Below are 21,031 nucleotides of genomic sequence, written 5' to 3'. Positions count from 1 at the left end.
CATACCGTATGTCTGTTTTACTATATAGGGCAACTGTAAAGGAATGACTCATGAGCTTTATTTTCTAATTGTTCCTTTTATTAAACAATTTATAAAGTCAAACCACTGCATTGGTCTGACCATTTTTTCACATTGTCCCACAGTATCCCCAATAAAGGAGGAGGGATGGAATTATGTCAGGTGTCAAAATGCTCCCTTTTCAATTTATGCACAACAGTGTGGAATGCAAGTGGAAGGGACCAGCCGTGCGAGCCGGGAAGTTGTGCTAACGTGTAACACGTCCTGGTTTAAGTGCAGCACCAGGTACTGTTCCCCATGCCACTCAAGGCCTCACCTGACTCCCCACCAGCTCCTGTCTGCCTTTCCCACCAATCAGCTCTTAGGACGTGTCAAGCCCAAATGGTTCCCATTCAACCATGTACAAAGGGGTAATACGGGAGACACCAAGCCCTGTCACCCCAACTCTCACCCTTGGGATTATCTATAGTTTGGAAAAGGGCAGATGAATTACAATCAAAATCAGGTGAGGATTTTTAAGGGAGCTTTGACAGAAACATTAAGAGAAACATCTGAATTCAACTCCAGAAAGTAGTACTACCAAGGGCAAATAAAGTCTTATCCGATGTTTGGAAACTGGCCCTAAGAAAGGCTGGAGAATGCACCCCTAGGCACAAGCGCTAAGAGCTCTGGACGATGGGAGTTCGGCTGACCCAGTCTGGCCTACTGAGCCAGCTAACCTGAGGGCCGCCGGGCAGGCCGCCGCAGTCCCTTGGCTCCATCACAGAGTGCTCTCCAGGGTGTTATAGTTGTCCTTGAAGCTCTTCAACTCGAGGAAGTGCTTGGCACGTTTACTCTTCTGACTGGAGGGGAGGTATGTCACCTGGATGGTTGTGGGGGAGACTTCAGGAGACTGGGTTAGGTCTTTGGCTGCTGACTGGTGCTGTCGCTGGGAACTCCCACTTCGTGCTTTCACCCTGAAGAATACAGAGGACAGGTTATAGACAGAATGAGGACTAATGGAAGAATACAATTCCAGGCTCATCCATTCCATAAATGCAGCTGTAGCCATAAACGGTCTCTGTCCTATCTTATGAACCAGTTACTAAACTCCCATCTGGTAGCTTAGAAACAGCAGAGAAACCGATTTTCCCAGAGTCCTTGCCTCTGCTCAACCTTTTCTTCATTTCCCTATGTGTAAAGAAAACTTTTAATTTTGCTGAGTCACCTAATGTGTGTATGCCACTAACGTACTCTCCAAAGAGTCCCTTGGAAACTGAATACCAAAAATAATAATAAAAGGAATTATTGAGTACTTACCACATTCGGATATTAAACCTGGTGCTTTACTAACATCTAATTTCCTAACATCCCAGTATTCCTATATGGTGGTATCGTGCCCATTTTGCAGCTTAGGAAACTGAGGGTCCATTAAGTAACTTGCCTGAGGTCACAAAGCTAGCAAGTGACAGAGTTGGGATTCAAACTTAAGTTTGTCAGATTTCAGAGCCTATACTGTTTTTACCATACCCACTGAACTTTTCTAGTAACTAGAAGTCAGAGACTAAATTAAAAAAAAAAAAGTGGTAAAAGCAGCATAAAATTTACCATCTTAACCATTTTTAAATACTTAATAGTTCAATAGTGTTAAGTACATCCACATTGTCATGCAGCTAGTCTCCAGAATTTTTATCTTGCAAAACAAACTCTTTATCTATTAAACAACTCCCTCCTCCCTTCCCTCCAGCCCCTGGCAACAATCACTCTGTCTCCACGAATATGACTACTCTAGGCAGCTCATGTAGTAGAATCTTACAGTATCTGCCTTTCAAAAAAACAATTGTGAATGGACCTCCTGCCTGAATTCTAGACCCAATGCCCCTTTCTATCCTCTCCCCATGTGTTCTAAGTAGTTTTTACTGGGACCTTTGGTCTTCAGGAACAAGGTGGTTTACTTTTAGGGACAGAGAGATGACAGGACAGATGTACCCCTCATCTTTTGAGAAAGATCCATATTCAACAGAGCAGGAAACAGACGTATTCTTTTCATGGCTGTTAACTAACTTTTTATTCTAGATTGGCTTTTCCTCTTTACCGTTTCATTTTAATATCTGCGTGAACAACGTAATGAAGCTACCTATGTTAGTACATATTTAAAACGTTCCCAGACAAAAGTCACGATTCTTCTCCTGTAACAAGATACTCAACAGCTGACTCTATAGTGATGACCCGTTTCAGACACGGTTACCAATGCTTTAAATGGTCATAAAAATGGGTGGCATTTAATTCTTACTTTTATCAGAGCAAGCTACAAAAGGAGGACACAGGGACCCTGACACTTTACTGAGCTGGCCCAAAAGACCCAAGCAGCACAAAGGCAGGGGCAGCCACCCTTCTTAGCTTGTAGAGCAGCACCTGCTTTCCACTGGGAGTGAGAGGCAACTCTGCCAGTCTAGGACCTGACATCTCTGGATTCTGTTACCATACTGCTTTACGAAGGTCATCGCACTGCGGACAGCCCAGCACTCTCCACCCAGGCCCGGGACACATTCTCCTCTAAACTCACACAGTGGACAGCTCACTGAGGGCCTCCTGATAGTGCAGGTACTCACTCTGGCCGAAGACCTGAGGAAAGAGGAAGGAGAAGTGAAGCTCTCTCAGTCTGGGGATCCCCTTAGTGTCCTGGAGGACAAAGTGGCACCCCACTCACCCCTGTCCCATAGCGGGCTGTCTCATAGCCATCCAGCAGGGTATCAATGAGCGCCTTGCGCACACCCTTGAAAGGTGTACTGGTGTTTCGAAGATCTAGCAGGTAGGAGCGGAAATTCTTGCCCATTAAGGAACGAGGATGCCGGCCTTCAGCATGAAATGGGATCTCTGAGGAGACAATAGCACAATGATACCCCTTCTCCCATTCGTTAGTCTTTGTAGTTAATTTCCCAAACTTAGAAATGGGTCCAACGAGTTGAGTTGGGGGGGAAATTCTGAAGACTTAAGAAGACCAGAGGTATAGAGCTGTGTCTCCATCATCATTTAGTGGTGGCAACACAACTGTAAACTATACCAATGACACATGATAGTGTCATCGTCCTATTTACCCCCCTACGTTCCCATCCTGGCTTTAAGATGCTGTTCTGGTAGAGACAGAGCATATACAACAATGGTCATAGAATAAAAAAAAAAAAGTCCAAGAACCATCTATCTCGGGTTAGTGAAAAAGCAGATGCCACCTTTCTTGTGTGGGAAAATAAGCAAATTATAACCATCCAGTTCGTGAAAATAAAGAACAAAACCAGCTCTGGAGAAATAAATTGTCTACATCATGTTCTTAGGCAAAAGAGTTACGCAGAACTCTCGATACTCTAGGAAATTCCCACTAGCCAGGGATGTGCGGAAAGGACACATATATTCTAACACACGTGAAATGGGCTCCGCCCTCTTCCCTGGGTGATCTTTTGGGATCCCAAATGGCCCGTGAAGCAGCCCTCACCAGAGGCGCGGATGGCATCCAAAGCTTTCATCCTGTACAGATAGTTGTAGCAGTCTGTGGAGAAAGAGAACGGTCTCAGGCATAGCCCTGCAAAGAGTCTCCAAACTCCCACAAGCTAATATACTGCCTCCCACTTCTGTCATGTGCCCAGGAAGAGGAACCACTGCTGCTGGGTCTGCCAGCAGCTATGTGACAGCTGCGAGAGCAAAGGAACTCTGAACTTGTGGGATCCTCACTGCAGTGTTCTCCAAGAGCATGCCACATACTCTGACTTCCCTGCGCTTCGAGCTGTAGCAGTCTTGCATCACCATCCGCAAGGAGCTGAGGTTCATACTTGATATCCTGGACCCTGGATAGTCGAATGTCAATCTCCTCTTTTAAGTCCTGTCCATGTAGAGAAGAGAATACACAATCATTTCACTGTGTAATGGAGCAGAGATAACGAGCAACTAAGACAAGGGAAGCAGAGAACATGTTTCCCATCACTGTGGAATGGAGCAGAGATAACGAGCAACTAAGACAAGGGAAGCAGAGAACATGTTCATTTGGCTAATGTAATTGCAAGATAAGAATCAAGAATTTAAGGAAAAATGGGCTTGGGTTCTCTAAGAACCTCTCCAAATCGTGTGTCTCTAAGCCAGATCTTTTAAACTGCCTGAATTCCTTCAAGCTCTACAGCATCAACATTATTTCTGACTTTCAACTGGATTTAGAGGACTCTTGGTGAGGAGTTATAAAGAACTTCCTGAGCTGGGGAAAAAAAATCGACAGGAATGAGAAGTCATGATCCACTCTAAAAATCTACAGAGGCCTGCATAGGACTTTTAATAGTTTGGGGACTTATCCTACCTGGTGAAGCGTATTTAATTTTTTAAGTAGGTAATTCACATCCATGGTATAAAATTCCAAAAGGTACTGAAGGTGTTACCCCTCACTTACCCAGAAGCAGCCACTGTTAGTGAATATTGATAGGCACTGTCATATTCATCTCTTACTTGAGAGAAATGATTGCCAGAACACCAACAAGTAGATTCTTTTTCCTTGTAACTTTTTAGGAACTTCCATTGTGAAACAGATCATACACAGAATACATACAATATATGTGTACGTTTTAGTTATCAAAATCATTAAGATAAACACCTGAATCCACCATCTACTTAAGGAACGGAAATACTACCAATGATTTTGAAGCCTTCTGTGCCCATCTCTGATGGGATGCAATCCCCCAATCTTAATTTGTCAAGTCTTAATTTTCTTCTGTTTTATTACATTGCCCTAAACAAGATGCTTAACTCTGCCTGGCTTTGAACTTTATACAAATGAAAAAATACTTTTTGAATTCCTCTGCAACCTGTCTTTCAAATTTTTAAATAGACTTTGAGGGTGAATTTACCTGCAATAAACTGCATCCATTTTAAGTGTGTAGATTGATGAACTTTGACAAATGAATATACTCACTCAACCACCATTCCAATCAAGATACAAATATTTCTATTGCCCCAAAATGTTCTTTGTACCCCTTTGCAGTCAACCTCTCCCTGTGCCCTGCGCAACACTGATGTGTATTCTATCAATATAGCTCTGCCTGTCCTAGAATTTCATATAAATAGAATGGAATCATATGGTATACTCTTTTGTGAATGGGTTGTTTTCACTCAGCATGTTTTTGAGATTCATTCATGTTTGCAACTTGAGTTTTTCATTCACAAATATTTTACAGGTTCATTTATGTTCATATATTTATCTTCAGTTTATTTTCATTCTTTATAGTATTCCAGAATACAAATACTGGGGGTGCAAAAAAAATGTATACAAGTGGACACTTTGGCCAACGTTTCTCAAGCAGTTCACTGTAATCCTAAGTGTCTGGACACTGATGGTAACCGCTCTGAGCACCTCTTGTCATTGCAGAAGTCAAGCGCGCCTTGTATTCATCTTTTGTTATTGGTATATATTGAATATCACAATTTTAATACAGTTTTTTCTTAAAATGTATACACATTTTTTTGGCACCCTCTGTATATCATATAGCCATTTTCAAATGGACATTTGGGTTTTCTTTTTAAAATGTTACAATGTATAAATATTCTTGCACACATTTTCTGGTACACATGAGCAAAAATTAATTTCTCTGTGGTAGCAGTGGAATTGCTGGGCTGTGGATTAGGTACACGAGCAATCTTACTAGATAGTGCCCCATTACTTTCCACAGTGCTTTAACTAATTCATACTTCCACCAAAAATGGATGAGAATTTAGATGAGAGAAAATTTTTACAAGCAAAAGGAACCTTGATCTCATCTAGTCCAGGGAGCTCCTACATAGTCAGTTTTGGTTGGCTTACGATGTACTAGAAACCAAACCTATGTCTCCCTTATGGGAGGCAGCAGGCGTTTGGAGAACTGCGGAATTGTGGAAGGAGCACTGTGGATGGTTCAGGCCATGACGTCTTCTTTGAGGTTTTCCATGAAATATATATTAGCGAAGAACGAGAGGAGGGTTAACAGTCCTAGTTAATGAAAGAACATTGGTCTAGGAGTTGAGAATTGGGTACTAGCTCTAGGTCTCCCACTAAGCTGCTTTGTACTCAAAATGAATTGAGTACTTACTACGTGTAGGCCCTCGGTTTACAGGGAACAAAACTGGTATGGTACCTGCTTTCTTGAAGCTTACAGTTTAGTACAAGAGGCATTAAGCAAAAAAAAAATTAAACCAATTTGTGGTAAAATACTATCTAGGAAAAAATGAAGGGACTAAGAAAACAAAGAGAACCTACGTATTTTAAATAGGTAATAAGCACTCCTCTTTGGAGGAAATGATATTTAAGCTAAGATCTAAAGAACAAATGAGCTAGTCAAGTGAAGACCGGCAGAACATCATTCTAGGCCACAGAAACACATGTAAAAGCGGGAAATTCAACCAGTGTAGCTGCATCCCAGAGATCAAAGGAGAGCCATACAACTGGTTACACTGGTAAGTTAACAGGTGCCTTTGCCCCAGAAATGTTAGAAAGAAGCCGTGAGATGGAGGTGGTGGTGGGTCATCAAGAGTTCTGTTTTAGACGTGTTAGGTTTGACATGCCTAACAGACATCTAAGTGTTAGGTAGGCATTTGGATGTATAATTATGGAATTCTGGAAAGAGGTTTGGGACAGAGATAAAATTTCATCAGTAGATAAATAACTACAGCAAGGAAAGGAAGGCCATTACCTACGAAAGTAGAGACCACTTCCTTATTCACTTTCCATGTGTCTTTGGGTAAACTTCCGTGTCTTAAGTTTCAGTTTCTAACATGGATGTAGGAACTCGTTGGTTTATGGAGCCCTTATAAATCTAAAGTTTTGCAAAGGCAACTCTTCTCATTGAGCTGGGGCTAATTCTAACCACCCTAACCCCATCCTTAAAAAAAAAAAAAAAGGCAAACAAAAAAACCCACCGGGAAACACTGACTGGGAACCACAAAAGCTGGGGATTTTAACCCAAGCCTTTCCTTCTGCAAATGCAAACCCGCAAGTGCCTGGGTAAGCTACAGCCGTGAGCAGGTAAGCCTGGGCCTACGCTGACCGTTCTTGATCGATCTACTAAGGTAAGCACGTGGTTAACGGGCCGAGGACAGGGGGGAAGGAAGACGAGGGGGAATCCCAGTCACTTCTAAAGGCAAAAAACAGTCTCCTTCTGGGCCCTAACCGAGCTGGAGAAGCAGGTCTATCTCGTGCCTTGAGAACCTACCTTGGGGGCATTGTGTCCCACGGGGACGTGAGGTCCCCTTCGGGATTTCATTGCAAACCGCATGATTTGCCTCTTCACAAAAATAAATAGCAGCACAAACACCTGTGCAAACAACACGAGAGAAGAATCTTTAGCACAAAACAGTAACAGAAGCCATACGTGCCTGCACACATTTTCAAGTTCCCCGATTCGGGCTCTCGGGGACGCTTCCGGGCGTAACGCGGGGCGCACACAGCCCGGCGGCCGGAGCCGGGGCGCGGAGGCGCGGGGCCTGCGCCCCGGGCTGTGGAGGAGGGGGCGCGGGGCGGGGCGGGGCCCTGCGAGTCGGCGACACGCTCCCAGGTACTCCTGGGACGGGAGTCACAGCCCAGCAAAGCGCAGGTGAGTGGGTGGAGAACCAAGACGGGGAGCGGCTCGCGCGGAGGGTCCCCGCTGGTCAGACGCGCCCGCAGGAAAGGGGTGGGGGATCTGCTCACCAAGCTCCCGTAGGCCATCACCAGCACGACATTCACCCCGGAGAGCCAGTTACTGCTGGACGCCATGGCCTCCCCTCCCCGCGCAGGACTGCTCCGGTTTACCCTGCTGCCCTGCCTCGTCAGCCGGGGCTCCGCCGAGGCAACGGCGCCTGGGTTCTCGGAAGCTCCCCGGCCATTTCCTTACGGGGAAAGACCAAGGCTGACCCGGCCAGAAAACATGGCGGATGGGAGGGGGCCCGGGAAAGAAGAACGACGCCTTCCCGCTTCCCCTCGGCACGTGACTCGGGCAGGCAATGGCACCCGCGAGCGGCCAGCGCGGAGACGCGGAACTACGCCCGTAAGAGGAAGCGGAGGCCAGCCGTACGTCACGTGGGGGGGGCGTGGCCGCCGTGGAGGAGGCGGGGCTGACGCGCGGAGCCGGCGTGAGGTGTCTCGTGGCGAGGCGGCACGCGCACGCTTGCGGGCGCGTTCCTTTTCGCGTCACGTGCTGAGGGACGCAGGAAGGCGAGTGGGAGGGGGAAGGCGCGAGAGCGAGCGCGAGAGGAAACAGCAGGGAGGGGGGCGGGGAGGAGGGAACCTTATATCACGTGACAGGGGCGGCGCGGCCCGGGGTGTCAGTGTGGAGGAGACTGAGGTAAAGTTGGGAGCGCAGCGGCGTTGGCGACGGCGGCGACGGCAGCGGCAGCGCGGCGGGGCCGGGTATTGTCCGCGGCCCCTTTAAATCCGCGATACCCCCTTTACCCTCCCTCCTTTCTCTCCTACCCTCGCCGAGTCCCCCACCCTCGGTAGGCCCCCCCACAGCGTGTTTCCTCACTGGACACCCCCCCACGCCGTGCGAGCCCTGGCGCCCCCCCCTCCAGTCGGCCGCCGGGGGTTTTGTGTGTGGTCGGGTTCGCGGCCTAGTGGGCCTCGGCGGAGCCGGGGCCTCGATTTGGGAGCGTGGCCGGGGCGGGGCTTGGGGCGGCCGGAGGGGGGGGCCATGCGGCTGGAGCCTGGGGCGGGGGGGCGGGGAGGGCGCGGGCGGCGCGGCCTGGGCGCCGCCTGAGGGGGGCTCTGTCCCGGCCCCGGCCCGGCCCGGCCCGGGGAGAAGACGCGGGCGCCCCTGCCCCCCCCGCGCTCCGCGGGCCGCCTCGGAGCCGGCTCCGGCCTGGTGCGGGGGGGCGCGCGTGGGGGCGCGCGGGGGGCGCGGGGCGGAGCTGCCCGGACTCCCGCGCGTGGCCCTCGGTGTGCGGCGCGGGGGCGTGGGTCGTCCCGGGGACGCGAGGCGCGCCGTCACCCTCCGCGCGTGGGCTGGCGTCCCCTCCGCCTGCAGCCTCTTTGTCGGCGCCGCCTCTTCCCCGAGCGTCGCGCCCGGCGCCCGGCGCCGGGAGGATGTGTTTTGCTGCTGCCGTCCCCTCCTTGTGGCCCGTGCGGTCGTGCCCGGTGCCCCCGCAGCGTTGTGTCCTGTCGGGGCCCCGCCGGGCGCGCTGCGCCCGAGGGGCGTCCCCGGGGCCCGGGGGCGGGAGGCCGGATTCTCACGGCTCCTCGCCCCGCGCGCGGCCGGCCCCCCGACGTCGCTTTGCACACCGATGTCACGCGCAGGACGCTGCTCCCTGAACACCGCTCTTGAAATGTAGCCGCGTCCGGGGTAGGGTGTGGGGAAGGAGAGCGCCACGGCCACGGGCCTGCCTCGGGCTGTCCCCGCCGGGGACGTGCACGGACCCTTCTGTGCCCGCGCTGCCCGCGCCGCCCCCGCCCGTGTCCCGCTGCGCGGGGCGGCGCGGGGTCGGTGACGGGCGCTCGCGGGGACCGCGCTGCCTCGCGGGCCCGCACCATTGTCCTGAGGGTTGGGCCGCGCCGGCCGCGGTTTCCGTTGTGAGCGGGCAGGGTTCCCGGCGGGCGCACTGATGGTGAGAGGCCCGCCTCACCGCGCAGTTTCCGTTCTGACTTCCCAGCCTCTCCTTGCTACCCGTGTCCAACTGGGGCTCCCCTTTCTTAAAATGGCTTTCCGGTTGGTGGGGAGGGCGCCCGGGCCATGCCCGCCAGGCGTCCCGGGGGAGTCGCTGCGCCGGTCGGGGTGGCCGGTCCCGCCGGCCGGGCCAGCCTCGCAGTGGCCGAGCTGTGGCTCACCGTAGATTGTAAGCTCCCTGAGGGCAGCAGCCACGTCACAACTGCGTTTGTATTTCCTGAAGCACTGGACACCCAGTAGATACTCAATAAATACTTGACATTTATTTTTTTCTGTAAAATTTCTCTGGCTATTTTTTTAAGTAGCTGGTTTTCAGAAAATGGTCAAGGGCCGGCCACTCCTGTGTTGACACCTGTCCTTGTTCCCACACTCTTCCCTTGGTCTCCAATACTTCTCACCTATTTCCCTTAAATATTGTTATTTTCTAAGAAAGAGTACCTAACAAGAGTCCTCGCCGCCCCTGTGAGAACTCTGGGTGTGTGTTTCTGCTCGCTGCTAAAAGGCTGCTAATTCTGTGTCCTCCGGTGACCATCCCAGATAGCGTACCTGCTGCTCAGTGCTGTTACTAGTCACACGTTTCAAAGCGCTTGTAAGAGAGGAATGGAAGTTATAGCAAGAGTAATCAGGAGGACTACTGTTTTCCTTCCCTGAGTAATTACGTGGCTTTTCAAGATGACTTTCTCATATGTTTACATCGATTGGTACCGTATATGCAATCGTCCGTATAGCTCACCATGCAGTTCATATCTGTCGTGTAAGTCATGCTCACAAATGGAAGTCGTGTGTGGAGTAGAAAGCAGTCAATATTTGTAAGTTACAGGAGTGGTTACTCCCATGTAGGAAACTACATCTTAGAGCCAATTAGGAAGCATAATGGTTTTCTTCTAGTTTTAATCTTTTTTTCCTCTTTGATTTGAATCCAGCAGTACTTGGTTAAACAACACTGGTGTTTTGTTTTGTTTTGTTTTGTTTGTTTGTTTTTTGGTAAATTGTTAACTTGACTATATTATGCCAGCCTGGGAAAATAGTCGACTATGTAGCAAGTAATCCTGTACTAGCTAGAAATACTTACAGGCCTTTGTGTGCACATGTGTATAGGGGGAGAGGTAATGGTTAAAAATTAGTCCTGAAGTTTCTTTGAAAAACTTTCTCGGTGACAGAGGATGTAGAACTCTTAGATGTTAATGACGGCATCAAATAACAAAGACCTATGCAATCTATTAACCCAACTTGGTAAAGAATTTATCCGCAAAGAAGTCAGCTTTCTTTGACCCAGGAAACAGGTGAAATTTACTTCCCTAGTAGTTAGTCCTTGCATATTTCTTTAGAAGCTCACCTTACCTTTCCCTCAAATACAGTGGTATCTTCTGGGCAGCCTAGAATTACCCTGTATAAAGTATTAACCCAAAAAATTAAATACAGAGCATAAAAGTATAAAGTTGTACTCTTTGGAAAGGCATAAGACAGTGCCAAGTAACCTCTTCTTTTGAGTGCTTCATGTGAATTTATTTACTAAATGCGGCAGCTGAAATTGCATTATAAAGCAAAGTATGAATGAAGGGAACTTAAAATTCAGTAGAACCCTTGCTTGTTAAAAGTGTCCTGACAAAAACTGTTCTGGTTTGGGGAAGCTCCTGTGTGTTCTGTGTCTCTTGAAAGACTCAACAAAGTCTTCTTGCCCAGCAATAATATCTCATGTATAAAATGATTTCCCAGCAGTCGTTTCTTCCAAATAAAACTTTGTGCTAGATGCTTTGGGTTTGGGGCGGATTTGGGATTCTCTGTATATTAAGGTGAGTGGTGGAGGGTAATTGCAATTCTGGTTTCTTGGAACTGTGGATTAGGGGACCAAAAGAAGCAGCTGCAAAAGCAGTGTTGGAATTACTAGTCAGGGAACTGAGATTCTGGGCATCATTGGGGCCAATACATGACTTGTGGAATGCTATGGAAGTCCCCACAGCATGCTGAGAGGTAGAAACTTGAGGGAGAAAGAGGCTAGACTTGAGCTTGTCCTTTTCCAAGTGATGAAGGTCACGTGCAATTTATGTTAAATGGTCGTAAGGCAGGTAAGGCTGCTTTCATGGGTGGATTGAGTAGTTAAAATTTCTTTTGTTTGGAGTATAGACTAATCCCCTTCCTGGAAGGCTTTTGTTTTCAGGCCTTGCTGATTATCTTTTCTTCTTTCAAAGGGACTTTAGATATTTTCACCTATATAGAAGACTTTTGATTATTAACATTGTTTTGCTTACTATCAAGATAGCAAAACTTCCCAAAACCTGCTTAAAAGGGGACTAGTAATAACAATGGGCCCATAACTTAAAAAAAAAAAAAATAAAGCCATCACTTAACATATGCTTTATACATTTCTTGTTATACAAAAATGAATTAATAGCCATAGTTCCTGAAGCAATTTATCAAACTAAACATGTCTGAAGAACAGGTGAATCCTCTTGGTTTGTTTCTTTGAAGAAATGAAAGTATTTGGTGAAGGTGCTGATGAAAGAATTTGAAAACATTTTGCCCACATTTAACATCTAAACTTGTTCTTTTTGTTTTAATCTTTCAGTACTCTACCTTGTAAATACTGTTATTTGTATATACTGTAAATGATGACATCGGTGGGCACTAACCGAGCCCGGGGAAACTGGGAACAACCTCAAAACCAAAACCAGACACAGCACAAGCAGCGGCCACAGGTAAAGAACCCAAGGGATATACCTTGCTGGTTGATAACGGGTTTCCATCCAATGCAGCATCATTCTGTGCTTTGGATTATTGATTTGGGTTCTTTATGGTTTTCTGTCCTTGCCTCTTTTTACTTGGGGCCTGATAATTGTTAATGACATGCTGGGATGCAGCCATACAGCGTGCTTGCTTTTTGTTGTTTAATATTGGATTAATGAGGTTTGGAAAGAATGGGTGTTGTGCTTGGTATCTCTAATACAGCATTTCCCTTCTTTCATCTGGGTCTTTTTAGCAATATATGTCTTATTTCCTGGACTTTCCACCTTAACATCTCTCTAGCCCACCTTTGTCTTTCCCCTTTTCCCCCTTTCCTTTGCTCTTTTTCTCTCTAACTTATCTTTTATTTTCCTCTCTGGTCTCATTGAGGCCTAATCTGATTTTCCCTTTTCCACAAGGAGTTAGCATCTTTATTATGTTCCTTCAGAATTAACAAATGAGACACCCTAGAGTATTGCTCAGTTTTAAGGGGTAAATTGGCCTCCTGGGTACTGAGGTTTATGGGTTGGGTTTTTAAGTTTAATTCAGATATGATCTATTTTCTATAACCAGTTTGGTGTTAGTTGGTACTTAATGTGAATGAATTAACTTCCCATTTGGTTATGGGCAGGTAAATTGAATACGTATGACTAGAACTTTCCTCTTACTCGTTTTTCTTTCACTTTTCCTTCCAAGTGAATTTCTAGGAGAATTTTAGTACTTACGTACTTTAGTGTCTCAACTGGGACTGTGAAATTTGTCGTGTCTTACAAACAAACACTGGATACTCAGAAGATATGCTAAGTCTGTCCTCAGACTAAACCTTGTGGTATTCTCAGTCTAAGAGTAGGAGGGCAGCATTGGTCACTGCAGAAACAGGAACATGGTTCACATGTGACTTTAAAAGGCACATACATTGATGTGAATTACGGTGCAGATGTTTCAAAGTGGTGCTGTGGTGCCCAGTGTGAAAGCCTCTTTCATGGTGAACATTGGTGAGAAAGGGATTATAGAGTGAGATAGTGACAACTTTACTCTGTTTTTTTTTATCATATTGCTGATTTAAACGTCTTAAATGGTGTAAGTCTTTTGTTACTTGGTCATTTGTAAGAAGAAGAAGGAAATTGGGGTGGGAGATAGGGTGGGTATTGACTGTATAGGTCCCTCCTATTTCTCTAAACCGTTGTCTTTTGATCATACTTTCTTCAACTTGTCTCAATTCTTAGGCTACTGCAGAACAAATTCGACTTGCACAGATGATTTCGGACCATAACGATGCTGACTTTGAGGAAAAGGTGAAACAAGTGAGTATGTTTTCTGTAAGCTGTGGGAAAAGGCATCACGACAAAAGCATCATTAAATAACATAGATGCCTACCAGGGTATTTTCTACTGTAGGTATTAAAAGAATTATGGGATGAAATATGATAGGTTAAGCTAATAAGTGCTTTTATTGTCTCATTTCCCGTACCCCTTTGGACAGATACCTTGTTCAGAGAGGTTTTGTCTTAATTTTTTGTTTAGTAAGTGACTTTGCTGATGCCATTTTATAGCAACTTTGAGCAGTTGGGGCATCTGGGAAATGTAGAAATTTATGGTATGCTGAAGCTTGTGTGTTTTTGCGTTTGGTTCTCTATTAGATGCTTTATTATTTGATGCTTTGTATGTAAATCCTTTTGAACGCAAGTGTTAATGTTTTGCTTCTGGAACTGGAACACCAAAATTCTTCATATTTTGCTTTTGTAAAACTCGTTCTTTCAAACTTAGCTGGAATTTTCTCTCTTTTCTGTTCTTCACCTAGTTTCCTTTTGTGGGAAGTGCAAGCTTGTTCATGATTGCTGCTGATCTTTCTCTTTCAGTTGATTGATATCACAGGCAAGAACCAGGATGAATGTGTCATTGCTTTGCATGACTGCAACGGAGATGTCATCAGAGCCATCAATGTACTGCTGGAAGGAAACCCAGATACGGTAGAGTGCTAATAAAATGTTCTAGAAAGTGGGTCCCTGGCTGAGAGGCTAGTAATACTCTAAAAATAGCAAGTGGGGTAACTCAACTTAAGGCAGAGTACCTTATTCTCCAAATAGAACTTGGAACTACCTTGGATATTGTTTCCTGCAGGTTGCAAATACTTAAAATTTATGAGCAATAAACAGAAGAAAAACAGATAAAATCAGTCTCTTCTAATTGGCCTAGAATTAATTATTCATTCCAAGCTAGTAACTGTTTTCAAGACTGGGTTAGTCCGAATTAAAGGTGCTACTTCATAGCCTTAGTGACTAATCATGGAAGATTTGTGCTCACCTATTTTATTGCTATTGAGCCAAGTCACACACGACTGGGTTCTGATTTCAGAACGTTCCCATCAATATCATCTTTACATTTTACAATACCTTTCTGTTGTGTAAACTTATTTTGTTGAGGTAGCAGAAAAACACATTTTACAGCCTGTTGACCATCCCTGGAGATGATAGAGGCTGTCTTGGCCTAGAATTTAGAGTTGCTTTCATCGCTTTCTCTCCTTCCCACTTAATGAGAATACTGTGTTTTTGTGCTTGTGTTATCGTCGTACCCAATGGTAAATCCCTTAACAACAGGGATTCTGCCTTACTAACCTTTGGGATGTTCCTGCAGTGCTTAGTAGAGAACTTTATTATTTTTTTGTGGTCTTCCAGTGGGAACCTTTGGTTGGGATAGATAACCAGAGTTTATCCTTAGAGTGATCAACTTACTGATGTTACAGTGTCACTTTATAGCTAAATGTTGTGGAGATTTGTCAGTTTCCTTGAATAATGGGAAGTAATAGTGGAAAACTTTTTTTAATCATTGAATTTTCACTTGTGGCGTTTTCTCTTAGAAGTATGGGCCTAGGTTAGATTTGACATTATTGATTTTGAAAATTATTGTCTAGATAATTAGGTAACAGTGCCTTTGGTTCATTTTGAGTTCACTTTAGCATAATTGTCTCAAGATTTTTGGGGGTGGGGGAAGAGATGGGAACTACTCCTGCTTTTTAAATGTCTGAATTTTTTTGCACAAGTCATATTTTTGTTTCACCTTCTAGCATTTTCTGCCTAGTGCTACAAGTCTGACCTTCCACGGTATCAAAAGAGAAAATAAACTGGAGAATGTATGCTTTTGCATACTAGTAAATTAGCTACTAGTGAAACCAACGGGAAGCAAAGTCAGCTGCCAAGGATGTTAGATGTATTTGCGTGGATGAGATTATATCAGAAAACTAGTGGTACCTATGGGAAGATCATAGTAATTCACTTTCTTTGTAGAACTCATGTAGTGCCTGCAGCTGACATATACAAATAGAGGGAGACAGTGACAGGTTTCTGAAACTTGCTAAGGTTTGAGACAAACTAGCAAAAACTAAAGGCTGACTGTTTCAAGTCTGGTTTCCGGGATTTCTGATGCAGATTTAGCTACTATCACTTAGAAATTGAAGCTACTGTGAGCATAAAATGACCCACTAGCTATAATATGGAATCAGCTTGGGTTGGGAGAAAGCAACAGGGAGCTTCTGAGTCCTGGGTGTATGCTTAATTTCTTTAAAAAATGGTTATTTTCGTAAACTGTTACAGACTTTAGAATACGTAGATGCGCTTTTACTGTAATTTTAAATTTACCTTTTTTGAACTTAAAAACTTTAAAATTGTGGTAAAATATACTTGAAATTGACCATTTGAACCATTTTTAAGTGTATAATTCAGTGGCATTAAGTATATCGATACAGTTGTGCCACCTTTAGTGCTATGTATTACCAGAACTTTCTCCTTTCCCAAACTGAATCCAAAATGGATTTTTTATATCCACTAAATAGTAATTCCCCATTTCCCCCTCCCACCAGCTCCTGATAACCTCTTCTGTTTCCTATTTCTAGGAATTTGCCTAATCTAGGTACCTTGTATAGTAGAATTATACAATATTTGTCCTTTGGTATCTATTTCAATTAGCACGTTTTCAAGATTTATATTGTGATGTGTATCAGAATTCCACACCTTTCTAAGGCTGGATAATCCAATATTTTGCCCTGTGTAAAGCACACCCACGTTTTTGGCCCAAACTTTCAGGGCGGAAAAAATCTGTTTTAATTTTTTAATTCCAATTTTTGTTTACATTGATGTACTTGTTTTTTGTATTATAAGGGAATTTTAGCATTTGTTTCTTAACGTTATGGTACAAGAAATTTTATGTAACAAATAATTACAAAACACAAGAACAGATACAAGATAAAAGAAATTTCATGTACTGATAACAAATTTACAATATTTACTCTTCACAGAGGGCCAAGAACTACGTGGTTGCAAGATGCTCATAAGTGCAACAAAACCGATTGTTGTATTCCAGAATGTTATTTTACATACGGATATTGTTACTGATTCCAGAGTTACACTTTTCACTCATAAGCATAAATAAAATAATTAAAAACATTTATATAGATATGGAATTAGTACTATCCCATGTATAACGCTCGCCCTTATTTTTCCCTCACAAGTTTGGGCAAAAAAGTGTGCATTATACCTGGCAAAATACGGCATGTATACACCCATTTTGCTTATCCATTCATCCATTAATGGATGGACACTTGGAATTATTTGGAATTAAGTTGTAGACATTATAGTATTTTATTTCCTAAATATTTCTGCATGCTTCTTTTAAGGGTATTCTTTTATGTGACCACAATATTATTAACCCCGAGAAAATTAATATTTCATATTAACCTGGTCCATGTTTTTGCAAGTTACTAGCTATTAGATAGCTGTTGTTGATCACCAGGGTCATTGTTCTTTGAGTTAGCTGATAACTAGTAAAGATCTGTTAGTCTTGGTGTTTGTCCTGGAACTTTTATTTGTACATATTTTCTGAAAAAATAGTGTAAATCAAGGTATGTGTTTGCTTAAAACGTGATAAAACTAATTTTCTTAAGGAATGAATGTTTTGCAAGACTGTTGAGCTTGTTTGCCTTACCACAAGTTTTCCTGCCTGCAATCTGGAATGAATCACAGATTGTTCTGCTTTGGGGAAAGTTGAATTGGATTATATCGTTTAGGAAGTATAGGGGAGAGCAGTGGATTAAACTTGAAACGGAAACGGAAGGCTTCCTGTAGTCAGGTGTCTCGGGGCCAGGGCTGTGCCTTCTTGACTATTTGGTCTTTTAAGTAAGGGAAATTAGGAGGTGCGGTAAGGTGGGGAAGTGGGTGTAGTTTTCCTCCTAAATTCTTGGTTGCTTGATTAGAGGATGTGCCCAGGAGTCAAAGTTAATTGAATTCAAAGTTAACTTGTAGAAACTTTCAGTTTTCTCTTTTGCTTTATTTGACATAAATAAGACTATAAAAAATTGGAAGTCACTGAATCCAAAGGAAATTCATTTCTTCAGCTCAGGAAACATTTGAAAGCTAGGAATGAATAACTAGGTCCTTTGACAAATGTGGAAAGTGACCGAACTGGGTAGGGATCTTGGTGATCCTTTCTGAAATCATCCCTTAGCTACAAGCACCTCCGCCACAAAAAGGACTTCAGTTTTGAGGTGATCGGTATCAAATTTGTCCTGAGGTCCTATCTGTGCCCTCCCTTTAAACCAAAGTAAACTAGGAGTGTCTGAGATGTGGATGCTGAGTGGACAGTGGTTAACAGTTGTCCCAGCTTTTACCTCTGGTTTCCTGCTAGCTCTCTGGATTGACTGGATATGAATGCTCTGCCCTCCTTTAGCATTCCTGGGAGATGGTCGGGAAGAAGAAGGGAGTCTCAGGACAGAAGGATGGTGGCCAAACGGAATCCAACGAGGAAGGCAAAGAAAATCGAGACCGGGACAGAGACTATAGTCGGCGACGTGGTGGGCCACCAAGACGCGGGAGAGGTGCCAGCCGTGGACGAGAGTGTATGCATGGGGCTTTAACAAAACCAGCTGTGGGTCAGTAATGTCTAGATTTCAGGGATGTCAGGGCCTGCTAGGCTGGACCTAATAACCGTTATGTCACCCTTTTGGTTTCTCTTGCCATCGTCTGAGACCTTAGCATCTCTGACATGTAGCCTTTTCTAGCCACAGCCAGTTTGGCCTGAAATTATGCTGTAGTCATTTGTGAAGTTGTTTGATTTATAGCTCTCTGTTGTGGTTTATTCACCATTCCCCTAGTAACCATCTTGTCCCGTCCTTCCAGTCATTTTTTTCTTTTGTTTTTGCCTTCCCACCAACATATATACGTACCACTTACATATATTTATACATGTTCTATTGACTCTGCTCTGACCATCTGTGTTTTGTTTTCCCCAGTTCGAGGTCAGGAAAATGGATTAGATGGCACCAAGAGTGGAGGGCCTTCTGGAAGAGGCACGGAAAGAGGGAGAAGAGGACGTGGACGAGGCAGAGGTGATTAATTTGTAATTCACATGGAGTCTGGTTACTTTAATTGTTGAGGCGTCATGCAAATTCTGGAGATTGCTAAGTGGGCAGTGAGAAGAAAAGGTGGGTGTCATATCCTCTAGTCTTTACTGTTACTGTATTTGCTTGAGGACCCAGCAGTTTGATCAGCAAAGGAATAATCTGTCAAGAGTAATGATTGCCCTACTGTGTTATATTAACTCATGCACTACAGAGTGAGAGAAAGAACATCTGACAACATCAGCCACTAACTATTCCGGAGTTGCCTCAGTTGGCAAGGTAGTCTTGTATCAGCTTCTAAAATAATTATTTCTTTTTCTCTTTCCTTAGGTGGCTCTGGTAGGCGGGGTGGAAGGTTTTCTGCTCAAGGAATGGGGTAAGTTTCATAGATCCAGTGTCCAAAAAAGTTTTTCGCCCTAAGGATCACCGTAATATTATAGCGTGGCTAATATCCTGATGTCCTGAGGACAATAATAGTCGGCAGCCTTAACCAAAATGTGATCACAAAGGTGTCTAGACTATTTAATCTACACAACTATTTAAAGTTGTGTAGACTTAGGGCTTATTTTTTAGGAATAAACATCTACCACCGGATCTTTATCTCTATTTCATAGCTTTGTTTGAATGATACATCTGCTCTCTTCCCAAAATATTTATGTGGATTTTATTGTGATTATTGGTGTTCTAACCCAAAATGAGAGATTATGCTGTGAAAGTTTAGGTAGGCTGGCAAGTGAGATAAAGTTGACAGCATACAGCATTCTAGAAAGGGGCCGTGGTTGATTTGTACTAGAAAAGAGACAGTCACCATTCTGATTGAGTTAAGTTTTGCTGATGCTGCCTAGATGTCAGAGACTCTTAAACTTTATTTTGTTGTTCACTCCTGTCCTGTCCCCAGAACCTTTAACCCAGCGGATTATGCAGAGCCAGCCAATACTGATGATAGCTATGGCAATAATAGCGGCAGTACGTGGAACAACACTGGCCACTTCGAGCCAGATGATGGGACGAGTGAGTGACCGTTTATTATTCATTTCTTGTCTCTTAGGAACCTAAGCACATTTATTTTTTATTATTTTTTTGAGATTATAGTCACATTAAAAAGTGGAGGAACAGTTTTGGGGTGCAGAGATGGGGAAGAAAGAAATAACAATTACTGTGTGTTCTCTTTATTTGCTATGTGCCCATGGGCACACTGTATGAGCTATTTCACCTGCTCTTCGTCACTATTTTATGAAATAGACATTATTTATCTTCATTTTATGGATGACAAAACTTAAACTGAAAGAATGGTTATGAAATTGACTAGTGTTTGAACTCAGAATTGTGACTCTACAAGCCCATGCTCTTCCCATTATTTCATGTGGCTGCCATCAGCTTCACTTGTATTTCCTAGTGTTTCTGTTAGGGTAGCTAGCTTTGCCTTTTGAAAAGATATCTTGAATTAATTAATCAGGCCACTGCTTGTAGAGATGAAGAGGGTCCAGAATTAAAGCCCACTGTTAGTTTGTTTCTGGTACCAAGTTAGGAATTTCTTTTTTCCCTTCATTTTTGGGAAATCTCAATATCTGGGCAAGAAAGAAATCTCAAGACTTTCTAACTCTTTTTTTGGACAGTCTTCTGGGTGTGGTAGAGTGTTAATGGGATTTTAATAAAATTGCTTTTTTTGTTAGCTGACTTTGGTGCCTCTATTCTCGATAGGTTGTATATGTTGAAGGATTTGTCAGTCTTGTGAGATGCACTAAGATGGGTTTGGGAGTGAGAGATACTTTCACTGTTTTAAATACGAGTGCCTCTGAGTTCCAGATTACTTTCTTCTTAGGAGATCAGCTACCTCCTCCTGGCTGAGCCATTACACAGTCAGACATCACCTACCTCCTCCTGGCTGAGCCAGAACACAGTCAGACGTCACCTACCTCCTCCTGGCCGAGCCAGCACACAGTCAGACATCACCTACCTCCTCCTGGCTGGGCCAGCACACAGTCAGACATCACCTACCTCCTCCTGGCTGTGCCAGCACACAGTCAGACATCACCTACCTCTTGGCTGAGCCAGAACACAGTCAGACATCACCTACCTCCTCCTGGCTGTGCCAGCACACACACAGTCAGATTGTTTTTCTCTTTTAAAGGAGGGTGAGCTAATAGTAGAGCATGAAATTGGCTCTTTGATTCCTTTTCCATTTGAATTTGCCTTGCTCCTTTTAAATGTCAGTGATCTTTAACTCTGTAGCAGGGGCTTTGGCACAAACAGCGTCTCATCTACTGTCCACAAAATGTCACACC

General features: G+C 44.3%; 2 protein-coding genes across 51 annotated transcripts in view; one reads left to right on the top strand and one right to left on the bottom strand.

Annotated features, from left to right (window-relative positions):
- Positions 1-37: 37 nt before the first annotated feature.
- On the bottom strand, positions 38-8,057 carry LOC308487023 (protein C1orf43 homolog). The gene is made up of 7 exons (XM_081024700.1): positions 7,691-8,057; positions 7,215-7,316; positions 3,754-3,871; positions 3,488-3,541; positions 2,708-2,874; positions 2,564-2,622; positions 38-974 (listed from the first exon to the last, which is right to left on the bottom strand). The coding sequence occupies exons 1-7, from the start codon at positions 7,754-7,756 to the stop codon at positions 779-781; spliced, it is 762 nt and encodes a 253-aa protein (XP_080880826.1). The 5' UTR covers positions 7,757-8,057; the 3' UTR covers positions 38-778.
- The window catches only part of UBAP2L (ubiquitin associated protein 2 like), a 39,126-nt gene continuing 25,603 nt past the window's right edge, over positions 7,509-21,031 (top strand). For 13 of the 50 annotated variants that reach the window (XM_081024663.1, XM_081024653.1, XM_081024676.1 and 10 more), the window contains exons 1-8: positions 8,293-8,389; positions 12,205-12,334; positions 13,586-13,663; positions 14,218-14,328; positions 18,077-18,245; positions 18,639-18,734; positions 19,077-19,122; positions 19,645-19,757. In XM_081024663.1, coding sequence (XP_080880789.1) covers positions 12,245-12,334; positions 13,586-13,663; positions 14,218-14,328; positions 18,077-18,245; positions 18,639-18,734; positions 19,077-19,122; positions 19,645-19,757 — 703 coding nt within the window. In that variant the 5' untranslated portion in view covers positions 8,293-8,389; positions 12,205-12,244. Of the gene's footprint in view, positions 7,596-8,241; positions 8,476-12,204; positions 12,335-13,585; positions 13,664-14,217; positions 14,329-18,076; positions 18,279-18,638; positions 18,735-19,076; positions 19,123-19,644; positions 19,758-21,031 lie in introns of those variants that run through there. The other 37 variants (XM_081024664.1, XM_081024654.1, XM_081024677.1 and 34 more) reach the window with 7 other exon arrangements.

Source organism: Rhinolophus hipposideros (assembly GCF_964194185.1).
Source record: "Rhinolophus hipposideros genome assembly, chromosome: 19".
NCBI classification, from domain to species: Eukaryota; Metazoa; Chordata; class Mammalia; order Chiroptera; family Rhinolophidae; genus Rhinolophus; species Rhinolophus hipposideros.
Note: the sequence above shows the minus strand (reverse complement) of the source record. Positions and strands in the feature narration are given on the sequence as shown.